Source organism: Arachis duranensis, chromosome 6, assembly GCF_000817695.3.
Source record: "Arachis duranensis cultivar V14167 chromosome 6, aradu.V14167.gnm2.J7QH, whole genome shotgun sequence".
In the NCBI taxonomy this organism is placed as follows: Eukaryota; Viridiplantae; Streptophyta; class Magnoliopsida; order Fabales; family Fabaceae; genus Arachis; species Arachis duranensis.
This window is the reverse complement of record NC_029777.3, coordinates 9,375,038-9,394,372: the sequence shown is the minus strand read 5'-3', so window position 1 is coordinate 9,394,372 and position 19,335 is coordinate 9,375,038. Positions and strand designations below refer to the sequence as shown.

General features: G+C 30.9%; 3 protein-coding genes across 4 annotated transcripts; 2 read left to right on the top strand and 1 right to left on the bottom strand.

The window, feature by feature from the left end:
• Positions 1 to 311: 311 nt before the first annotated feature.
• On the bottom strand, positions 312 to 3,656 carry LOC107492710 (probable E3 ubiquitin-protein ligase BAH1-like). 2 transcript variants are annotated; one of them, XM_016113764.3, is made up of 7 exons: positions 3,245 to 3,656; positions 2,922 to 3,149; positions 1,950 to 2,194; positions 1,570 to 1,818; positions 1,331 to 1,468; positions 832 to 890; positions 312 to 749 (listed from the first exon to the last, which is right to left on the bottom strand). In XM_016113764.3, exons 2-7 carry the CDS (start codon positions 3,142 to 3,144, stop codon positions 641 to 643), a joined length of 1,023 nt encoding a protein of 340 aa, XP_015969250.1. In that variant the 5' UTR covers positions 3,145 to 3,149; positions 3,245 to 3,656; the 3' UTR covers positions 312 to 640. The 2 variants fall into 2 exon arrangements, with proteins under 2 accessions (XP_015969250.1, XP_020982134.1); XM_021126475.2 differs by having other exon boundaries at positions 1,570 to 1,705; positions 2,041 to 2,194.
• Positions 3,657 to 3,822: 166 nt separating this feature from the next.
• On the top strand, positions 3,823 to 5,779 carry LOC107492712 (uncharacterized). The gene is made up of 2 exons (XM_016113766.3): positions 3,823 to 4,147; positions 4,746 to 5,779. The coding sequence occupies exon 2, from the start codon at positions 4,757 to 4,759 to the stop codon at positions 5,531 to 5,533; it is 777 nt and encodes a 258-aa protein (XP_015969252.1). The 5' UTR covers positions 3,823 to 4,147; positions 4,746 to 4,756; the 3' UTR covers positions 5,534 to 5,779.
• Positions 5,780 to 11,141: 5,362 nt separating this feature from the next.
• On the top strand, positions 11,142 to 13,874 carry LOC107492713 (amino acid transporter ANT1). The gene is made up of 3 exons (XM_016113768.3): positions 11,142 to 11,657; positions 12,180 to 12,827; positions 13,369 to 13,874. Exons 1-3 carry the CDS (start codon positions 11,439 to 11,441, stop codon positions 13,750 to 13,752), a joined length of 1,251 nt encoding a protein of 416 aa, XP_015969254.1. The 5' UTR covers positions 11,142 to 11,438; the 3' UTR covers positions 13,753 to 13,874.
• Positions 13,875 to 19,335: the final 5,461 nt, after the last annotated feature.

The following is a 19,335-nucleotide window of genomic DNA, read 5'->3' as shown; positions in this document are numbered from 1 at the left end:
TATTTGTCATAGTGTAGTACAAAGAATCTAAATTTTTATTATTTATTATTAATTTCATAATTTTATATTTTTTTAACAAGTGTCTACTTTTTTATGATAGGATCTCAATAAGAATATGATAATAGGAGGTTGATAGGATAAATAATCTCAACCAACGTTTTTCTCTTTTTAATAAAAATTACTAGCTACTTAGATTTTTTTTTTTAAGAAAAATATTAGAAAAAGAACAGAATTTATTATTTTTAGTTTGTTTTAGAAGTATAAGCTAAAAATGTTATTAAATTATTAGACTAAAAAATTAGATTAATAACTAAAAATAAAAAATTGGACTAATAAATTCAGAAAGTTTTTACATACTCATAGATTGTGCTCTACTATGGATAGAATGACATTTCAAATGAAAGAGATCATATCCTAAAATGTCATTCTATCATTAGATATACTCATATGAACGACAATTCAAGTCGCATTTCATGGGACATCTAATAATTTCCACTCATCAACCAACTCTCCAAAACTCTCTTGTTTATTCTAAGGTCCAAAGTACTAATTCAATCCCAACTCACTAGCAGAAAAACCAACTCAGAATCATTTACTATTCCCTTAGAATTCTATCTAAGGAATCCAATTGCATGATATCCTAGTGTAATCCAAGTGCATATGCAGACTGCATATTCCAGTATTCTTTGGATTGCTTCACCATGTTGTTTCGTTCGCTAAGTAGCCTCTTTTTCCAGTAATCATTGTACCTGGGAAATTTTCAAAGTTATTGTGATTGTGATGGCAATGTTCACATAAGATATAAAATGTGACCATGAAACTGATTGATACCTTCTTTTCATTAGTAGACCAAGTTCTAACATGCGTACACTCTTAGAATAAACTCCATCCTGCACAAACAATGCAAGTAATTTAAACACAAAAGCAAATGGAATATGGTTTAAAGCTCTATATTCTAACTAAGATAAGTGACATTAATCACAATATATCTGTAGTCATATTGTGCCCATGCTTTGTGTATAAAGGAAATAAAGGCAATGTTGATATTATTGGCAGAATGCCTTATTCCACATTTTCAATATAGGCTACAATCTCTCATCATCTTATATACTGTGGAAACCAGGCTAACAAATTGCTGATAGAGACATAGATATATTGAATCCATGGTCCTTAAAGAAATAGGCCTTGCCTTGCCTATGCCTATGCCTCTGCCTTCACAAATATTTATTTATTTTTCCTTTTTTCAATCATGATCTGTGGCGAAGGCAATGCAAAGAGTTGTTCATTTTTCTTCATTTGAAATACCGAAATTTAAGTGCAAAATGCTTACCTCTCTGCATATGGGACACTTAGACTCAGGACTTGCAGCTTTAAAGCCTTGGAACATCATCACAGAGGCAGCTGAACAGGCACATGACTTGCAGAAGATATGACCACAACCCAAAGCATAGGGGTTGAAAACTAAATCCTATCATATCACAATCCAAGCATATATGTAAGAGATAATGATACACAAAATAGCTTCTTTTTTTTCAGCCTCCCTAATGTAGCACATAAATAGGATCTCACCAGACATATTGCGCAAGTTAGATTATACTCGAGCTTGATAGAATCTGGAAGAATCAGCGTCATTACAGCGTCACTAACATTTAGATCACACTTAAAGTGACCATACACTCCATTGAGTTCACAACAATCTCGTCCACTAGAATTCAGATAAAAAGCACCCAATTCAATTAGCCAAGGTGTGTGTAAAAGTTCAATGTGCTCAGTGTGCATCTTAGATTTGAAATTCTTTCCATTCACAGAGCTGTGAACCTAGAACAGAATATCAATGACAGGAGTTAACTACATAACACTCAAGTAGAGAAGTACAAATGAAAAAAAAAAGGTAAAGAGGGAAAGGGGGAAATGACAGTAATGTGGCAATGGACTAATGTGATGCATACTTTATCATATTTCTTAAGTATTTTCCTCATGGCAATAGCATTCATTGCAATGTACTCAATTAAAATTCTCCCTTCTTGTGCGAGGGCTTGCCTATCATTTTTAAAGCACTGTCGCAGGCGCAATACATATCTCTGCATTCCAGACGCAACATGAAGATCAAGAAGATGCTTAACCCTTGAACCGAAGAACCCTACTATGTCTGATGCTTCCTTCATCAGCTCTGAGAAGAACTTCTGATCACACACTATGCATATGGGAACCGAAAATAAATTACTAGAAAATAAAATAATATTCACTGGATCAGCAAGAAGACGCACAATAATGTTAAATAAGTATTATTTTGCTTAAAATACATTAAAAACCCAATGGCATGTAGTGTAAGCTCTGATCATTCGTAAAGAACTAAGATGATCAAATACAAGGAAAACAACAAATTAGGAATCATAGAACACCCAAATTAGAGGATTGCTGAGTAAAATGTTCACTAAAAAAAATACAAATCTCAGCTAACAATTGACATAAGCACCAATCAATTTCAAACCTATTTCCAAGTAAATTATTAGGATCACAAGAGAATCATCTACGTGTTGATGCAGGTAGCTTTAATCAGAAAATTTCTATATGCACAACACTAACCCTCTCTCCCAACTAGCACCCATTCCTGAATCTCATCATCACCACAAAATGTGAAAAGCCAAACAACAAAATACATCTGAAAGTTCTGCTTCCCAAACAACAAAATACATCTGAAAGTTCTGCTTCCTATATTATTATTCATTAAATAAACAATAATACGGCCTTTTACCCCACAAGTACAATATTTAAGCGGTCAAAGAGCCTAGAAGCATGGTCAAACTCTATAAGAGCATCCAATTCTAAGTGTCAGGAACTACCTAAACTTTTATCACCAACAAAAATCAGTGTATGTAAAATGCTCCTGGAAAATTCTTTAAAAAACAAAAATTGCAGACCTGGGCAGGATTGACATTGGCACAATTGGTGGCTAGGAAGATCAGAAACAAGGGAAGGAGAAGGAGAAGGAGAAGAAGAAGAAGAAGAAGAGTGCAATGGTTTGCAGGTCTGGCAGCTCTTGAGAACTTTCTTCAACCTCACATATTCAATGTGCGCGCATTTCTCATCCAACAACTCCCTCTCTTCCTGCAGATACTCCGTGAACAAGCACCCGAATTTCATCTCTCCTAATTAATTAAAACAACACGCAGTAGTAATCAACAGATTAATTAATTATGAGAAACAAAATTATTAAAATAACGTGTTTGTTTGTGAAGCGTACCTGAAAAAAAGAAGAGGAAATAGATAACGGTGAAAAGTGAAGGCGTTTAGGGTTACGTATCGCAAAGTGTGTGTCTCTGATGGTTGAAAAGAGAAGAAGCTAAGCATGATAGTTGGGTTTGGGTGTGAAAAACATAAGGAATCGAATGTGAATGTGAATGTGAATAATGGGAAGGAAAGAGGAGAGTAGAGAACGGAGCAAGTAAGAATGAATTGAATTCGAAGCCACAAAAGAATGAAAAGAAGCGCGCTTTATTCGGAAAATTCTGTTTTTTCGTTATTCACTTATTCTTGGTCCCAACGTAACAAAAACAAATGCAAAGTTTTCAATACTTGTCAATCAACCACGCTTCTGTCCTTTTTATTTTATTTTATCTTATCTTATTATTATTATTGTTATTCAATTAACTTTATATAAATTTAATTTTTCTACATACTAAAATGTTTTATATAAAATATCTAAATATAATTTTTTTTCTTTTTAAAAAATTCACTTAAATTTTTTTTTTCCTAAAAATTCATCAAGAGGAGCCCCTAAATGAATTTCTTTAACTCCGAGGTCCATTCCCCTCCAAAACTGGAATTGATATTTTCGAAAACCCTAATAATTTGAGAGCAACACCCTAATCCCAATTTCCAATTCGCCATTCCAAATTCCCAATTCCCACACCAACCCTTTCTTTTCTCTTCTTTCAGACTCTTTCACCGGCCGTTGCTCCTCCGATTCACCGCTGGGAAGCGCATCCTTCTTATATTGCAGATCACCCAACCACCAACGCCGCCGCCGTCGCAGCTCGCTGTCGTGGCAGCAGCGTCCAGACCGCCCGGCCAGCATCCCACAGCGGCTCCTCCATGCTGTTCGTCGTCGCGGCAGCAACATCTTCCCGTCACGATCCGCCTGCTGGTTTGTATTTGTTGATTAAATTGATTATTTATATTTAACTGGAAGTTTTCTATTGATACACTTGTTCCGCTTGTTTTTATCTGGATTTCATGCCTTCCTGATGTTTTATGGATGTAATAGCTTGTGAATTTTGGTTGTTACTAGCATTGTTCTAATTGTTTTCTTTTTAGGGTTACGTTTTCTTCTGTTAGTTTTAAATCTGTGAAACTGTTATCTAATTTTAATTTGTTATTTTTTTTAGGCTTTTGAATTTGTGAAATTATTAGGGTTTGAACTGTTTCTACTCCTAGTAGTTTGCGTATCTGCTGCGACTTAGGATATGAGATTTGCAAGTTAAATGCATTAATATCCGAAAAACGTACTCTACAACTATAAAGATTTTGCTGCATTACATTTGTATCTGCCCCTTATGCTAGATGATTATTCTCTTCTACTTGATTTCTGCATCCATCTTAATTTGAAATTTCGACTTGTTTTGCTTGTGTGTTTAATATGGCTTCAAATTATTTTGAATTATTCTAACTGATTACATCACTGTTTGATCAAATGAGATCTTGAGTTTTGGCTTAATGCTTATATCCTTCTGTACAAAAATCAGGTATTTAGCTAATGGCAAAGACAAAGGCAAGTTGCACAGGAAAAGTTGCTGGTAAAAAAGGTGGTACTTCACATTCTCCAGACTCTGATAATCAGCATGTGGATGGTGATTGGATCATAGTGAAGAAGCAGATAGTCAATATTTTGGTGCCTGCCGCACCTTGTAGCAAAAGAACCTTAATGGCAAGCCCAGGACCAAAAGACATGCATCCTATGCCCCCTGAAACAGCAAGTAATCACATGCAACTACCCATGGAGACATCTACCGTGTATCCTTCAGGAAATGAACCTGAGAATACAAGTTTATTGACCGCCCCAAAGGAGATTTTGGATGTGAGAAGTGGTCCTCCTTCCATACCTAAAGCAACTTCAGTCAAGCAGCCAAGGGTTGTTAACAGAATCAATTCGCAAAATCCACATCAAGTGAGCCTGATGAAGTCACCTAAATTACTGGGATTATCTAATACATCGAAAGCTATTAAGCAGCCTAGAACATTCCTTGCACCAAGAAGATCTTGCAATTTGGTAATTTCTTTAAATCAAGGGCTGAGAGCATCGAACCTTGAGAGAAAGCTTGAACGAGCTGGTGGGCTGACTCAGTGGCTGACATCACTTGGACTAGGCCAGTTTGTAAGAATTTTTCAGGGGAAGAGTCTCAACAAGTATCAGCTGGTAAATTTAACCATGAAGAAGCTCAAGGATATGGGTGCGACTGCGGTGGGCCCTCGCCGGAAGCTCATACATGCCATCGACTGTGTTTGTCAACCATACTGTTTTGAGGCGTTATAGAAGTTAGTAGGGATATTTTTTATTTTGGTAAAACATGGTCGCTGTAAGCCCCTGCTAATGCCCAGTACCTTAGCCTCAAAGAGGATGCTTGGGCCAGCCTTGTTATCTGCCGAGATTTGGACTCTTGTAAATAAATGTAAGCATAGCCGTCTAAACCTGAATGTTACACTACTATTTCACTGCATCCTGCTTGGGTTTCAGTGTTTCACTCAGAATCTCAATCACAAGACTTAGGATCTATCTGTATCTCAATTGTTCCTTGATGGTCATATATCTAAAAGCTCGAGGAAAACATTGGTGGAAAATGGAAAAAGTGGGCTGTGTTGGTGATAAGATAAGATGTGGTAGGACGAATGAAAATGGCTAAAGGAGTAAAGGATAAGGGCAACCCAAGGAAATACATATCCTGAACAAATGACAATGCCAAGATTCTGGTGATGAGTATTAGTATTATTATTGGATTGAACGTGTGATAATAATAATTATGAAATTTGTAAAATAAAAAAGAGTTATGTTACGTGTACACTAAAATTAGTCACCAAAGTCAGTTATCAGTATAAAATATAGTATAAAATATATGCTGGAATATAAATACATATTAAAAATAAATTAAACTATACATGTATTTATATACAAATACATTGGTGAATGATTTTAGTGTATAGCATTTTTGTAAAAAAAAAAATTGTTCTCTTGCTAGTTGCTAAATAGTTTTGGTTTGTCGAAAGCACCTTTACCTTTAGCAAAAGGTATAGTTTTTATAAGTCAGTAACCTAGTAAAGGATTCCATAACAAAATATATTTTTTAAGTTTTTCAATAACTGTTAAATAGTCTATGATTTCATAACAACATATATTTTTTAAGTTTTTCAATAACTGTTAAATAGTCTGTTTCTAATTTTAATTATAAATTAATCCTATATATTTTATTTAATCATAAAAGTTACTTTTTATTTTATAAATTATTATTTTATCATTCATCTATTATGTTTATTAATAATCAAAAACAAAAATAATAATGAATTAGATCTTCTATTGATCGTAATAACTTTTTGGCAAACTCAATCGATTAAAAGTTTATTTTTGATCTATTACATCCGTTGAGGATTTTGAAATCGTGTTTCTTAAAAAATCAATCGATTGGATTAACAAAACAATCGATTAAATTGCAGATTTTTCATAACTCAATCGATTGGACTTCAGGTTACCACAAAACAATCGATTGAAAGTTGCAAGGCAGTATGGTTTTCGCAAAAATCAATCGATTGGTCATATTACCGATCGATTGAACGATTACTAGAATGTAGGCTTTTTATAATTCAATCGATTGTTTATATTACCCAATCGATTGAAGATCGTTATTAAAATGATATATGAAGGTTTAATCGATTGAATTTTGTCCGTGACTAATGGTATATTCCAATTCAATCGATTGGTATGATCATTCAATCAATTGAAATGTGACATAAATAAATTTTTTTTCTGCATTCAATCGATTGGTAGGATAATCCAATCGATTGAATTTTGAATCGCGCCGTTCTCAATTTTTATGCCGTTTTTATAAATTTTGAATCACGCCATGACTAATGGTTTATAAATTTTATAGTACCCAATTGATTGAGTTATGGGAAACCTGAAATTCAATCGATTGTTTTGTTAATCCAATCGATTGATTTTCTAAGAAACACGATTTCAAAATTCTCGATTGATGTAATGGATCAAAGATAAACTTTTAATTGATTGGAATTGCCAAAAAGTTATTACAATCAATGGAAGATCTAATTCGTTATTGTTTTTGTTTTTTATTATTAATAAACATAATAGATGAATGACAAAATAATAATTTATAAAATAAAAAATAAATATTATAATTAAATAAAATATATGGAGTTAATTTGTAACTAAAATTAGAAACGGACTATTTAATAGTTATCGAAAAACTTAAAAAGCATGTTTTGTTATGGGATCATTTAATGGTCCAAACGTTCTGAGACAATTAAATCCGGTGCCCAGTAACTTATTAGCTATGTGGCAAAGTTAATATTCTATTATAGAATAATAAACTTGAAAAAAAAATAGGCTTAATTTTGCCTTAATCTGTCTTGTCCACTTTTCTTCTAATTTGAGAGATTATTTGATATGATTTATTTGTAAATTACTCTTTAAAATACAAATTTTAAATTTGAATTTTTTAAAGTGAAAAAGTTAAGTAAAGTGGTAAAGAGAAGAGATAATAACGATAAATTTTATAACTTCTATGAAATATGTGCCTAATTATCTTAATTTAAGAGTGATTAATTTTTTACTTTATTATTTTATCAACTTTCTCATTTTAAAAGATCTTGATTCTTAAAATATATATCTATTAATAAATTTTGCTACTCAATAAAACGCCAAGTAGAAACTAAAAAGGGTTGATTCAATGTATATAAAAAATAAAAAATGGTTAGATTTTAAGGTTAGAGTTTAATTAATATATGGGTAGTTATCAATTAATTTTATATAAAAAATATATAAAATTTAAGTTTTTAATGTATGTATATTAAAATAAAAAATTGCAACATTTTTATATATAAATTTTAGAATATTTACTCATTTTAGTTTTTAAAAAATTTTAGACTACACTAAAATTAATTAGTTTGTTAGTTCTCAACATTTAACTCTGCAAATTCATTAGTCAAAGACCCGCTTCGCTTTGTCAACTCTTAACAAAACTGTCTTACGTATTATGTTAAGTTGTCGCATTAGACGTTAATTGTCACACGTATGAAGGAAACAAATTGATTCCTAGACATATTACAATCAATCTAATCCTTTAAAATATTTATTATCGATTACATTAATATCTAAAATTATTTATTATAAGACAAATCAATTTCCAAATATATTTATTATCAAGAAAAATAGGCTACTACAAACATAAAAATAAAAAATAAAAAATTCAAGCTATAATATCTATTTTTTACTTATAGAGATAAAGTTTTACCCTTCAATAGCACATTTACCTAAATCATCTTGCAATAGCTCCAAAAATCACTTCTAATTCTCATCGGTCTTACTATCTACTATGCTATAGGCCATCGCATAGAAGTGATTAAGACAAAATTCAAGACTAAGAGAGAAAATGAGACTAATATTGAAGAGGTTGGACAAAATAATGCTAATGGAGTTCCACCAAAAAATAATGAAGGAATATAGGGAGAAACAACTGAAACTGGAGCACATTAAGTGGTAATTGAGACCGGAACACAGGAAAGCTAGAAGTGAAAGACCTCAATTTGAAGTTTCTGTAACAACTAATAATGTACAAGATTCACATAATGAATGTCCATGACTCATTTACTGTGCTTGAAATAGTGCAAGAGCCTGCTTTCAAATCAAAACTTATAATTCAAATTACAATTATACAAGAAAATTTGAATCTAATCTGGCTCATCAAAATTTGGTGATAATCAAGTTGGAGAAGAAGCTCCTTATTCACGTTCATCTTCTTCGTACACTGACATTTAACGCCTAACGTGGTTACGTGATAACTTAACGTGATATGTAGGATATGTAGTAAAATAAATAAATAAATAAGAAAAATAAATATAAATATAGAAATATAAATATATTCGTATCTCATTATAATATAAGAAGTTTTTCACTTAATATTATATGATGTAATATATAATATAAGAGAGGGATATATATATATTAAATGAGAGAGAGAAATATTGCTTAAAGAAGAGAGGGAATTGATTTTTGATTTATTACTTATTTGTTATTTTTGGAGGCAAAGGCTTCTATTTATATATGTATGAGGAGGATCAATTTTAACATTCATTAATTATTATTCATTCTTTGAGAATGTGAGTACTGCATGAGAATGGACATCCATGTCCCATTCTTATCACAACACTCCCCCTTAGATGCTCATTTAGGATTATGGAAAAGTCTAGGGAGCCAGCAGTTTTATTGAATTTTGGCCAGCATATAACCAGCAGAGGAAGGTGAGCTATTGGATGAAATTTCACACCAATCTCACACCATCAAATCATTATTGATGGCTAGTTGATGGCTAACAATCACAAAAATTGCTGGCCCCTAGCATTGCTCTAGGATTATTACCTCATTAAAACCTTACTAAAAAAAATTCTGTGGATGAAATCTTAGTGAAGGAAGAAGAGTATAATATCCTTTGTGATGGGGATTGTCTCATTAAAAACCTTGTCAAGAAAAAACTTGACCAAGAAAAAAAGAGTACAGTTTCTCCATCTTGCCAACAACATTTAATGTCTCAAAATTTGTGCATCCCAATCTCATGTACCAATCTTTCAAAAGAGGATTTTCATAAAAATATTTTTAAAATATAATTTATTTAAAATATTATATATAATACATAATTATAATAATTTTGTATAATAATTAATTTTAATAAATAAAAATATTCAGATATTTTATATTTATATATTTTATATTTAATTATTTAAAAATAAAAGATTTTGTTGTCATTTAAAATATTGTGTATTAAAGTATTGTCATTTAAAGTATTTATTTATGTACTATGATATTTTGTATTTGTTAGAGTTCATCAATACTCTTCTTTTATATTAACTTTTGATTTTAATATAATAAAATCTAATGGTCTATCTAATATAGCACATTCAATAAGCACATAAGTGTTGAGCTCATTTTAGACATATAAAAAAAAAACCTTTTAATTCACTCTTTTATAAAAGTTTTTTGTTTTTTGTTTTTTGTTTTTTTTGCGACTTGAAAAGCTTTTTTGGTTGATATTCTTAGCGGGAGAATGTCACAGTAAATTTTAGAAGGTTAAATTTAACAGTATTTGTAGAGTTTTCTAAAGTATTTGAGAATGCTATAAATGATTTCAGAACGTTCTAAAATGTCCTAAAAGGTCCCGAAATATCTTAGAAGGTTCTAGAAGACTCTAAAAGAAAATAAAGTATTCTAGAAAAATATGGATGTATATAGAACTATGAAGAGTGATATGGAATAATCTAGAAATGTTTAGAAAGTTGTGGTATGATGGATATTTGTAAAGAAGGTTTTGAATGATTAATCTAAACTATTGATTAGATTTGCTCAAGTGTTTGTTACAAATGATTTACATCCACAAACTCTAATTCTCACCCCTATTTATAGCCATCCACCTCCTCAATGGATAATTAGGATTAAATCTAATCAATGGTACAGATTAATCATCCAGAACCTTCTTTATAAATATCAATCATAGCACATACTACAACTTTTTAAATACTTCTAGATTATTCTATACTACTCTTCATAGTTCTATATACATCCATACTCTTCTAGAATACTCTGTAATCTTCTAGAGTCTTCTAGAATCTTTTAAGATATTTTGGGACCTTCTAAAACATTCTAAAACGTTCTGAAATTATCTAGAACATTTTCAAATATTTTAGAAAATTTTACAAACATCGTTAAATTTAACTTTCTAAAATTTACCGTGAGAATGTGTTATAGTCAAATTCAAATGAAAAAAAAAAAGTAGGGAGGAGGAACAATTCATGAATGTTGGTAGCTAAGAGCATTATAATATTATTATTGACTACTTGTCCAGATCTACTAAATTAGTTGTTTCACCGCGTTTGTTCACACTTCTGTTCCAACGCTCCCATTTTGCAAGTAACCATGTTTGTTACTTCTTTCCTTTCCATTTTCATTCTCCACTGCATCCAATCGTTTCCAAGTAACTTTCAATTACCCTCTATACCCAATATAAAATTATATAAAATCCAAAAAGAAAAGAAGAAGAACCAACGAATCACATAATCATTTGGGGTCACTAATTCATTGATCCACACATCCAACTCCACTGTTCCGTTTGTCGTATAAACACCGGAACCCTAATTTTTTAGGGGAATCGAGGTTCGAGAAGATGGTGAATCTGGACACCGGAACCGTGTCACAACAACTTTTGGAGCCTCATCATTCAACCAAAGCTTCAAAGCTTCAAACTTTGGGGAACATCATAGTCTCTGTTGTTGGAACTGGAGTTCTAGGTCTCCCCTTTGCTTTTCGGATCGCTGGATGGGTTGCTGGGTCGCTTGGTGTTGCAATCGTCGGCGTAGCCACCTACTATTGCATGCTCCTTCTTGTAAGTGATCTTTCTTCTCCACTCTTTATGAGAAAAAAAAATGCACAATGAATGCTACCTGTTTGTGTAAATGCTTTGACCTATCTTTTGCTTTATTAGATCTTTGTTAAGCTAGATTCAGTGAATCTAAATTACAACTTGAATCTTTAGGAGAGATGGATCTAATTGAGTGATTGGTGATACTTTAAGGAATGTATATAATCATATTTATGTTGAAATTGTTGTTAGCTAAGAAAATTGTGAACTTTTGTACATCATGATGGTTTGGGCTTTCTTCGATTTGGTTTACTAATGAATGCTTTCTTTGCCTACTTTCATATTTTTTCTGGTGGGGTCCTATGTCAATATCTTTGTCTAGCTTTGATGATATGATGATATCATTACAAAAAGAAAAAGAGACCACAATGCAAGTGGATGAATCAAAGTTTCATGATACATTGATATGTCTTTTATTTTTGCTGCTGCTTTTGTTGTGCACATGCCTTGTTATTTGACAGTTTTGCTTTATGCTTTGTGGTGTAGGTTACGTGCAGACGGAAGTTGTCTTCAGAAGAACTACTAGTGGAAGCAATAACTTATGGAGACCTGGGTTATAGGAGCTTTGGAACCTCGGGTCGCTATATGACAGAGATTTTGATTTTGCTGGCACAAAGTGGAGGATCGGTTGCATATTTGGTATTTATTGGACAAAATCTCCAATCTGTATTCCAAAGCTATGGATTTGCGATGAGCAGCTTTATATTTATGTTAGTGCCAGTTGAAATTGGATTGTCGTGGATAGGCAGCTTATCTGCTCTAGCACCTTTTAGCATTTTTGCTGATGTTTGCAATGTCCTAGCCATTGGAATTGTGGTGAAGGAAGACATACAACAGATCCTACAGGGTGAATTTTCGTTTGGACAAAGGACGACAATCACATCCAACATTGGGGGATTGCCATTTGCAGCAGGCATGGCGGTTTTTTGTTTTGAGGGTTTTGGAATGACACTAGCCCTAGAGAATTCTATGCGGGATAAATCCAAATTCCCAAGATTGCTGGCTCAAACTTTTAGTGGGATTTCATTTGTATACATTCTTTTTGGGTTTTGTGGTTACATGGCTTTTGGGGAAGAAACCAGAGACATTGTGACTCTCAACCTCCCTAGAGATTGGTCATCTCTTGCAGTACAGGTAAACAGCTCTCATACTCATATTTGACTTGAAATGCTTATTCTGAAACAGTGCACCTAGAGTTATATATATATACAAAGTTAAAACGAAACAAACATTTTTTGTTTTCCTTTCCTCCAGTAATTTATATTTGAAGTGGATAATACCTGATCCACTTGCGGATATATCCTTGCACATTTCCTTGGTGTCTAGTAATTATAACTATTGATATCACTTTCATTTCGTATTTGTGCTTGTTGTCATATGACTCATATCAAGGAATCTGTTCTTACCTCATAGCACAATCGCTGAATTGTGTCTGTATTAAGTTTATTATATCTTCTTGTGTACGTTTTACTGGCTGTGTACACATTGAGGATTCATCCCTAATACATGCTTGTCAAGTACTAAGCATTGCAAAGAGTGCATAAAAAGGCCAATTTACATTTCTGTTTTCAGGAAATTCTTATCTTTTTTATTCTGTCTTCAAATTTTGCCTTTGATTGCATTGCTTATTTGCTCATAAGAAGAGTCTGACATCTAACCTTTTATCTAATAACAGGTAGGATTATGTATGGGGCTTGTATTCACATTCCCAATCATGTTACATCCAATTAATGAGATTATTGAAGGTAAATACAAAATCGGCCGGAGGGAAAATGATGAATCGGCAAGAGTAGGAAAGATTGCGATATACATCAGCCGTGCAGTGGTGGTGGTTGTGCTTGCAGTCTTGGCTTCTTTCGTGCCAGAATTCGGCGTGTTTGCATCATTTGTGGGGAGTACTATATGTTCAATGATGTCATTTGTATTGCCAGCCACATTTCACCTAAAACTGTTTGGCCCTTCTCTAAGCACTTGGCAGAAAGCCTTGGATTTTATTGTGTTACTCTGTGGATTATTCTTTGCTATTTATGGCACTTACAACACAGTGGTTGGAGTTTGATGCTTCTAGAGGTTGAAGATGTTTTAAAGTTTGTAATTTGTATGTAGCATAAATGTTATAGTTATTCGAGCCAGCTTACTTTTGTGGTTCGCAAAGCGAATTGTGCTTCTAGTTTTGCTTTATTTGAGTTTCCCTAAACATATATACTCCTAACCTAAAGATATCTAAAGAGGATTGTAAATCTAGAAGGAAAAAGGGCATTGTTAGTCTTCCAATTATTTGTTGGGTTTAAATGAGTTTTCACTCTAAATCCTCAAATTGGGATGAACTAATGAGGCTATGGATGGGGAAAAAAAAAAGAAATTTGTTCTACCATGCATAACTACTGGATTATAAAATTATCAATCCCAAAGAGAAAAGGCTATTATATTTGCTTAAATTACATTCAACTCCTTCTCAAGCCACCAATTTGTTTCCTTAAAAACTAAAATAATTAATTTAACTTCAACAGTTGATATTTCAAAAATAATTTATATTTGTGACATATTTTTCTATTGTAAACATGATCAAAGAATACCCATGGGTACTCAACAAATACATGTAGCATACATAATTAGATGAATACTTACAATAAACTTTTTTTATTTATTCCTTATGATATCTCTCAATTTGATAGGTTAAAGATTAATTAATCGCAAATTTGAGTTTCATTTGAAAGTCTGCCGTTAGCTAATAAATTATTGTATATATAAGATATGATTCAGATTTTCAACGCTTGTTTAAATGAACGAGTTAAGTGTCGTTAGCTAATAAATTATTGTATATATAAAGTAGAATTCAAATTTCTAGCAATTATTTAAACGAACGAATAAAGTGACCATATGACAAATCCATGCATGTTAGTAACATAGTTTATAGTTGCATATATTCTGACTAATGGTTAGGAGTGCATGTTTTGCTTTATAATAAACTTTTTAGTGGCTTTTTGTTATCTAAATTTGTGAATGAAATATTAAATTAGAAAATTAGTAACCAAGAAAAACTAAATTTTGGGCCTGAACGTGAGGTTCAAACTTTTTTTGAGGCAGCGTCCGACTTGTGCTGGTGCTGAGGTGCCGCCGTTCGAGTTTCTCATAAGGAGGTAGGGGGTGGTACTTACAAAAGATTATGATGCTTAAGTTAGCAAAGGCTTTAAGCAGGTTTTTAATAGATCGGGTTCTGAATATACCTGAGGACTATAGTGTATTTATAGTAGAATCGATAACCAACCTTTAAAATAATTTCGTCTTTGATAGTGGATTTACTGTTTCTTTTTTTTTTTTAAGAAAGTTGTTAAAATTTCCCTTTTAAAAAGATAGAAAATATCTTCAATATTAGTTGCTCGTTTAAATAAGTAAAGTTGAGTTATTGCCATCGCCCACTTTTTTGGGTCAAATAGAGATGTATGAGGCTACTTTTTTTTGGTAAAAGAATGAGGCCATTTTTATTGAGTAGATTTTCGTTTCTTTTAGGCCTGACTATAATCTCATGGGCTAGGATATGAACAGAAATCAAACACTGAGTTACATTGAGGGAAAAAAAAGTGTTTAAAAGCACGGGTTAAGTTAAATTCTTGTTTCTTCTTGACCAAAAAAAAAAAAATTCTTGTTTCTTGATTGGAGCACTATAATTGCAAACTACTATTAACGAAGCACACCTGTCCTGGGGTGTTTATTTGGGGCATTAATTAGACATTGATGTGAGTTTTTGTTGTTTTGTTTTTGTTTCTATTTCGTTTTATTGTTCTTTAAAATCAAGCCGTCATGAGTTAATGTTAGCATACGTTACCTTTCTCTTTTGTGACAGTTAAATATGACAGCATGTGAAAATATGAATGAATGATTCCCTATCAATTAGGATTTGATTTGATTCCCTATCAGTTAAAGATTTGCTTTGTAGAGTTCTCCACTGAATCTATGTGGTCCAATTGCAACAACATATCTGTGAATTCAACTGCAGTATCTTTTAACTTTAATTGTGATCATAAATTCATAATATTATTTGATTTATTATTTTTTTAGCATTTTTGTATGATATAAAAAATATACATAAAATAATAAATATGACATTTTTGTTAATTGTAACTATTGTAACTGCTGTAAATGCAATAGTTAGATTTTTTTATTTAATTTTTAATTTTTTTATATTATAATTTTAAATGAGCCAATCAATTTTAAATAATTTTTACTAAATCATGTTATGATTTTGTTTTAAGTACTTAATTTACTCTTTCGATTATACATAATATCAATTTTCAATAATTTAGTTGTAAATATATTACTTTCTAATAATTCTGGTATCAAAAGACAATTATAATTAAATCAATTAAGATTAATTTAGTAATTAATTTATTAATCTGCTTAAATAAATGTTAAAAATTTAAATTTTATTTTATATACATAATAATTCATTATTCAATAATAAATTTTTAAATAAAATTTTAATCCGGAACAGATTATTTTTTACCCCAGCAATTATAAACGAAATCACAAATGCAATTTATTAAACCATGGTAGGATCCACTATCCACTTTATGTTCAGCTATACATGAAAGTGAAAGTGACAAAACAATTACTAACCATAAAAACAAAAGCAATAACACTTGACCTGACAAGTGAAACAGTAAACACCAAGAACAAAATTTGGTTGCATTCATCATTACTATTGCAGCCGCAACTTTGTTTTTTGTCTTGACTAAGGTTTATAGCTTTACTCAGCACTTTGCTGGGACACATTGATAGGCATTAGGGTTGTTGTTTTATGTTGTGGTAATCTTATCCACATAATAACTCCATTTCCATGGCATCAAGTCATTTTCGTTTCCATAACTGTGCATGGTCACTTCATCATTCTTCTTTCGTCATCTTATGGACTTTACTCAACAAGGCTTAATAGATCACACACCATTATTATGCAACCCACTACTCTTCCTCTAACCACTCTTTCTATTCCAATCCCTTTAGTGGATAAGATATCCCATATCCCCTCCCTAACCAAATTGCCCCTAGCAAATCACAATTCACTTTAATAGCTCAAAGATCTACAACAATAATGACACCTTTGTGATACATTTATTTGGTGAAGATATGTTTTATGTGTGAAAATAATAGCTGATAATCATTAAATTGATTAACATAATAAGTGTTTACATTTTAATTAATATTTTTTATTAAAAAAAAACATATTTATATGAGTAATTTTTTATTTGCTATTCATCAATGTTACGAACTTGGGTTATAATTTTAACGGTTTAAAAATGACTCAATTCTTAAGCTCAAATCGTCCTCTTACGGTTCAAGAATTCGAAACAAACTAAATAACCGAAAATTATTAATCGATATTTAAAATTAAATCTCTCCTATTTTAACCAACAAAAAGGATAAATTAACAAAACAAATTATATAAAAAAAAGGTTTAGAATCTGCTAATGCCTTATACACATACTTAAAATTTTACCTCTTAATTTTAAATCTATTTTGATTTAAGCGTCGAAATGTTTTTGTAAATTATCTCCTACCATTCAATCGATTTTATTGAAAACCATAAAGTTCATCCAGCCAAATTATCTCATCTTTAAAGAAACTCATGAACAATCAACAATTTGCAATAGTTTTGTTTTGTAGTGAGATACTTATTATAATTTCATTAGATTTTGCTATCGAATGTTTAGGATATTTATTAACAAAATTTTATTTATTTATAGGGCTTAGTTAATAATGTATTTACATTTTAAAACGTTTGTTAAAACTAATACTATGATCTTGGTGAACAATATATTTGTCAAGTCTCATTTCTATTAATTATTTTTAATAATATAATAAACATAAAAAAATCATTTAACTTGGAGAGAGAAAGTTTGAATAAAATAGGTATTCTAAATATTCTAATCCTAGGAGAGATATAGCGAATTAGCAACAAATATTGGTTAGACGATTTGTTAAGATGTATGATTTGGGCTGATCTAAATTATTACATAACAAAAATGTTTAATAACAAAAAAATTAGTTAAAAATAGTTAAAATTTATCTTATTTAATTTTTATTAATTATTATAATAATTAATAAATTAAATAAAATAAATTTTAATTTTTCTTTTTTACACATTATAGGCTCTTGTCCAAACTATTTTAAGAGTTTAAATTTGTTAATAGGTAACCTGTCAAAAGCTAAGTGAGGATTCACCAAACCTATTTTCATGTTTAGAGAAATACCCAATAGTTAGTCAAAATATCTCATTTCTCATTATAATTGATATATAGATAAATAAATCTTTTATTGGTTTTTTTTTTTGTAAAACAGAATTTTGAATATATTTTTATCATTAAAATTTATATTATTATTAAATGATGCAAAAAAATAATTTAAAAAAAGACAATGATTGAAATTGAATGAAAATAGATAAATTAAACTTGAAATAAAAAATAAAAGAGATAAATTAAATTGAATATAAAGATAATTATTTTATTTTTATTTAATTTTTTTATACAACAAAAAAATGATTCGTTCGACTTAACTTATCCACACCATAGATTAGGAACTGAATATAAAATTATCACTCAACTTCCTATCCAATTTTTCTATGCAACAAGAAAAAGATTCACTCAACTTTACTTATCCACACCATGTTATTTCATCATGAAATCAAAAAGTGCTTTAACATTCTTTTAATCTCTTTATGATGACTACAAAAACTTACGAGGTATTTATAATCTCATATTATATTAAAATTAAAAAAAACTCCTAAATTCACTAACATAAAGTCTAATTTACAAATTAACTAAATAAAATTAAAATATATTAAATTAAAGAGGAGTGCTACACATACAAGTCATTTAGTTTACAAGTCATACAAGTTGGGAGAAACTTAACAAAAAGCACGCTGCCCCATATACGATTTCCATGGCATGCTTTGCGTTCTGTCTTCTCCTCCTCCTCTTCCTTCTTCTTCTCCTACTCTTCTTCTTTTTTCTCCATGAAAACGAGTTTTTTGTCAAATTTGTTCGATCTCCTTCGTGCGTTCTCTCTTTGCCTTTTCATTTGTTGTTTTATCTGCGTTTATCATTGGTATTCTTGCTTCGTTTTTTTTTCTTTTCGATTTTCACGGTTTCTAAAATCAAGCTTTGAAATCATTTTGAAGATAATGGAAGTTCAGAAATACACCCAAACGATTACATAAATACATCAAACCGATTACAGAAATACATCCAAACAGAAATACACCCAAACGGTTACAGGAATTCACCTAAACGATTATATAAATACACTCAAATGATTACAGAAATACACTCAAAGGATTATAAAAATACACCCAAAGAATTTAAAAAATACACACAAAATTCTTTGAAGTACACCTTATGCATAATTCAGAATTCTTCCTCTTTCTCCTCCTCATCTTCTGCTTCTTCTTCTTCTTCTTCTTCATTTTCTTATTTCATATTCTCATAATTCTTTTTGGGAGGAAAAAATTAAACAAAAAAATACATAATGTTGCAAAATCAAAAGAAGAACGAGGAGAAACATGACGATGAAGATGAAATACTTCAAAAACGAAAAAGAAAAAGAAGAGGCACGGAAAAAAAGAAAAGAAAAAGACGAGGCATGAAAA